At 21.0% G+C, this 3,260-nt stretch overlaps 1 protein-coding gene across 1 annotated transcript; it reads left to right on the top strand.

The window, feature by feature from the left end:
- The first annotated feature begins 1,304 nt into the window (after positions 1-1,304).
- Positions 1,305-2,833, top strand: Def1 (defensin 1). Its single transcript, NM_001011616.2, has 3 exons — positions 1,305-1,441; positions 2,013-2,193; positions 2,472-2,833. Exons 1-3 carry the CDS (start codon positions 1,375-1,377, stop codon positions 2,509-2,511), a joined length of 288 nt encoding a protein of 95 aa, NP_001011616.2. The 5' UTR covers positions 1,305-1,374; the 3' UTR covers positions 2,512-2,833.
- Positions 2,834-3,260: the final 427 nt, after the last annotated feature.

Raw genomic sequence — 3,260 nt, forward strand, 5'->3', positions numbered from 1 at the left:
TTCAAAAAATATATAATATATTAAACTATATAACAAAAAGTAAAATAACAATAAAAAATTTAGAAATATGAGAAAAATATTTTAATTTTATAAATTAAATTGTTTTTTTTTAAATACAGTATACAGTTTATATATTTTTTTATTAAAATAATTTTAACATATATTATAAGTTATATAGTTAATATTTGCAATACACAAAAATTTTTGAAAGTTTTATTTAAATATTCATTTAAATAATATGTTAGATTATATAATTAAAACAATACAAATATACTTTTACGTTATGAAAATTTAATATAAAATTGTTGATTTCGAAACATCAAACATAAAGATAATAGTGATTGGAAACGGGAAAATCCAGAGTTAAAGATAGCATATACTTACTAGTTTTATATTCGTTTAATTAACTATTTACATTACATATTAAACAGTTATATGTATTAAGATCAAAATATTAGTATATAAAAAATTAAAGATATTAAAAACAATATAAAATTTGTTTATTATTTTAATAAAAATAAAATGGAAAAAATGAAAATATTTTATTAAAAAATGTATTAATTTTGATTAATAAAAATAAAAATACATTTTATAAAATACTAGTATTTCTTTCTTTTTGTAATATGTCTGTTCTGTTATAATTGCGCATTTCTTTGTTTGTAATATGACTGTTCTGTTCTACTTTACACAATGTTCAACATTGACATTTATTTTAATTTTCCTTGGAATCTGATGAAATATCTGATAAAAAAAATATTCTTAAGAAAGAAAATTTCACATTTCAATCTTAAATTAAATATTTTTATATTTTAAATCATGGATTAAAAAAAATGTGATTTTATACAGAAAGAGATAACATTAACAAAAAAGAAATTTTTGTCACACAAATTGTCAATAGAATTAATTTATTAATTTAAATATTTATTTAATGTACAATATTATTTAATATATAATATATAATAATTACTTCTATAATTCTAATTATAATCATTAATCTTTAATTATCAAGTTTGAAAATTATCACAATCAAAACAAGATCGTTTATATCAATTAAAAATTGATCTTAAGATCAATTTGATTTTTATTAATTCGAGTATTAAATAGAATATTTATGAGAAATAATTTATAAAATGGATAATCTTTTCATAAAAAGTGATGAGAAATCAGAAGATTTCAAGTTTCAGGGATTTACCCGTTCCCGTGCGCAGATATATTTACATATGTGTAATTCATTTAAACAACAATACATACGTAATTCAACGAGCAGACAGTTGTATATAAATTGCACGAGCTGTCGTTCAGTTGTCAGACACTTCTCAGTCTTTTTTCGAATAGTTTGAATATCTATTGAAGTTTAACACGTATTTAGCCAATATGAAAATCTATTTTATTGTCGGCCTTCTCTTCATGGCTATGGTTGCTATCATGGCTGCACCTGTTGGTGGGTAAACGTTTTATTTAATAAAATATTTAATTAAATTTTGTATAATTTTACATTGTTGTAAATATTATAAAATTGTATTAATATATTTTATGATATTTTAATGTAAAAAACAATGATGATGATATTATACATCAATGTGTTTCTTCACCAAGTTCTTTCTTGATAATTTTTTTAGTTGATGAATATATTTTTGATTAATATATATGAATATATATTTGATTAATAAATGAAACTTATTTAAATTATTTAAATTATTTAAATTAATATATGATAAATATTATTTGACAAATAACGTTATATTTTAAAAATAATTTTACATATTCGTAAAAATTACTTACTTCATATGTAATAATTTAATATTACTAGATATTTAAAAAATAATTAACAAATTTTTATACATATAAAGAGATAAATCTTCATTCATGATACTATCTGATATTATCATTTTTATTTTTTAATATTCTATTGCTAAAGTATCTTTTATCATTTCATTGTTAATTTATTCATGAATTACACATTTTATCTATATATTGTACGAAATGTTCAATTAAAAATATTCAAATTTTAGAGGATGAATTCGAGCCACTTGAGCATTTTGAGAATGAAGAACGTGCCGACAGACATAGAAGAGTAACTTGTGACCTTCTCTCATTCAAAGGACAAGTTAATGACAGTGCTTGCGCTGCTAACTGTCTCAGTTTGGGTAAAGCTGGAGGTCATTGCGAGAAAGGAGTTTGTATTTGTCGAAAGTATGTATTTTCTCAAATTTAAGTTTCCCAAATTTTTTGAATTTAATTAAATTTTGAATACTTTCAAATTTTGAATCCATTTAATATATTTATCGATTGAAAATTTTCATGAATAAATGAATAATTGGTCACAATCATGTCATTTAAATATGTTTCTATTCAAAATTATTTGCTTATTTATATTACTTTCCTTCGATATTTTCTTTTTATTATTTATCAAATTTAGAATGATTTTATAAAGAAAACTGTAAAATTTCATGCTATTATTCCTATTTCAGAACCAGTTTCAAAGATCTCTGGGACAAACGTTTCGGTTAAGTGCCATTATGAAGATTCAACGATGAAATTTTTTAACAAAAAATATGAAAACGCGAAATGATTAAGAAATGAAAAATGAAAAACTGTATTATCATTGAAAATTCTATGAACTTTAATTTACTTATTTAATAAATAATATAAGTAAATTATCTTTTGGTTTAATTTCTTTAAAGTATTATCTTTTGAATAAATAAATTTTTTTATATAGATAAATTAGATAATAATAGAAAATAAATTTTTTTTCTAAATATACTAATTATTATATTCATTATTTTAATAATTAAATTGTTAAATGCAGTAATTAACAATAGAAATTTAAAAATTAATAATTTATTGATTATTATTATTTATTATAATGAAAAAAATATGCTAATAGAATAGACTGTCAGCGCCATCTCTTGAAAATTAATGAAAATCTCTTCAAAGAAAAAAATAAATTAGAATTGAAGACTAGCGCCATCTCTCTACCATTTCTGGAAATATATTTTATTTTATTCTACTTTACCCTACGTTTGAAGAGATTCCTGCAATCCTCAATAGATAGCACTACCGATCAATTCTTACATCATTTTTTTTATCTACGAGTTTCATTTGCGGCACTCTAGAGATGGCGCTGATTTCCTAATTTTTACCTTATCTCTGTCCTTTTCTCATTATTTACTCTCCTTGTCTACACTTCGAAAAATTTATACGCTCAAAAGGCGAACTCCTATATTTGATTAACTTTATTGTTTCCTTTGCATAAAAAT

This window comes from Apis mellifera, linkage group LG6 (assembly GCF_003254395.2).
Source record: "Apis mellifera strain DH4 linkage group LG6, Amel_HAv3.1, whole genome shotgun sequence".
In the NCBI taxonomy this organism is placed as follows: Eukaryota; Metazoa; Arthropoda; class Insecta; order Hymenoptera; family Apidae; genus Apis; species Apis mellifera.

Excerpts from the sequence above, each read along its gene's own strand:
- Def1 (NM_001011616.2), top strand. The coding sequence starts at position 1,375 with ATGAAAATCTATTTTATTGTCGGCCTTCTCTTCATGGCTATGGTTGCT. Across the intron at positions 1,442-2,012 it reads TATCATGGCTGCACCTGTTG|AGGATGAATTCGAGCCACTT; the intron begins GTGGGTAAACGT and ends TTCAAATTTTAG. Across the intron at positions 2,194-2,471 it reads GGAGTTTGTATTTGTCGAAA|AACCAGTTTCAAAGATCTCT; the intron begins GTATGTATTTTC and ends TTCCTATTTCAG.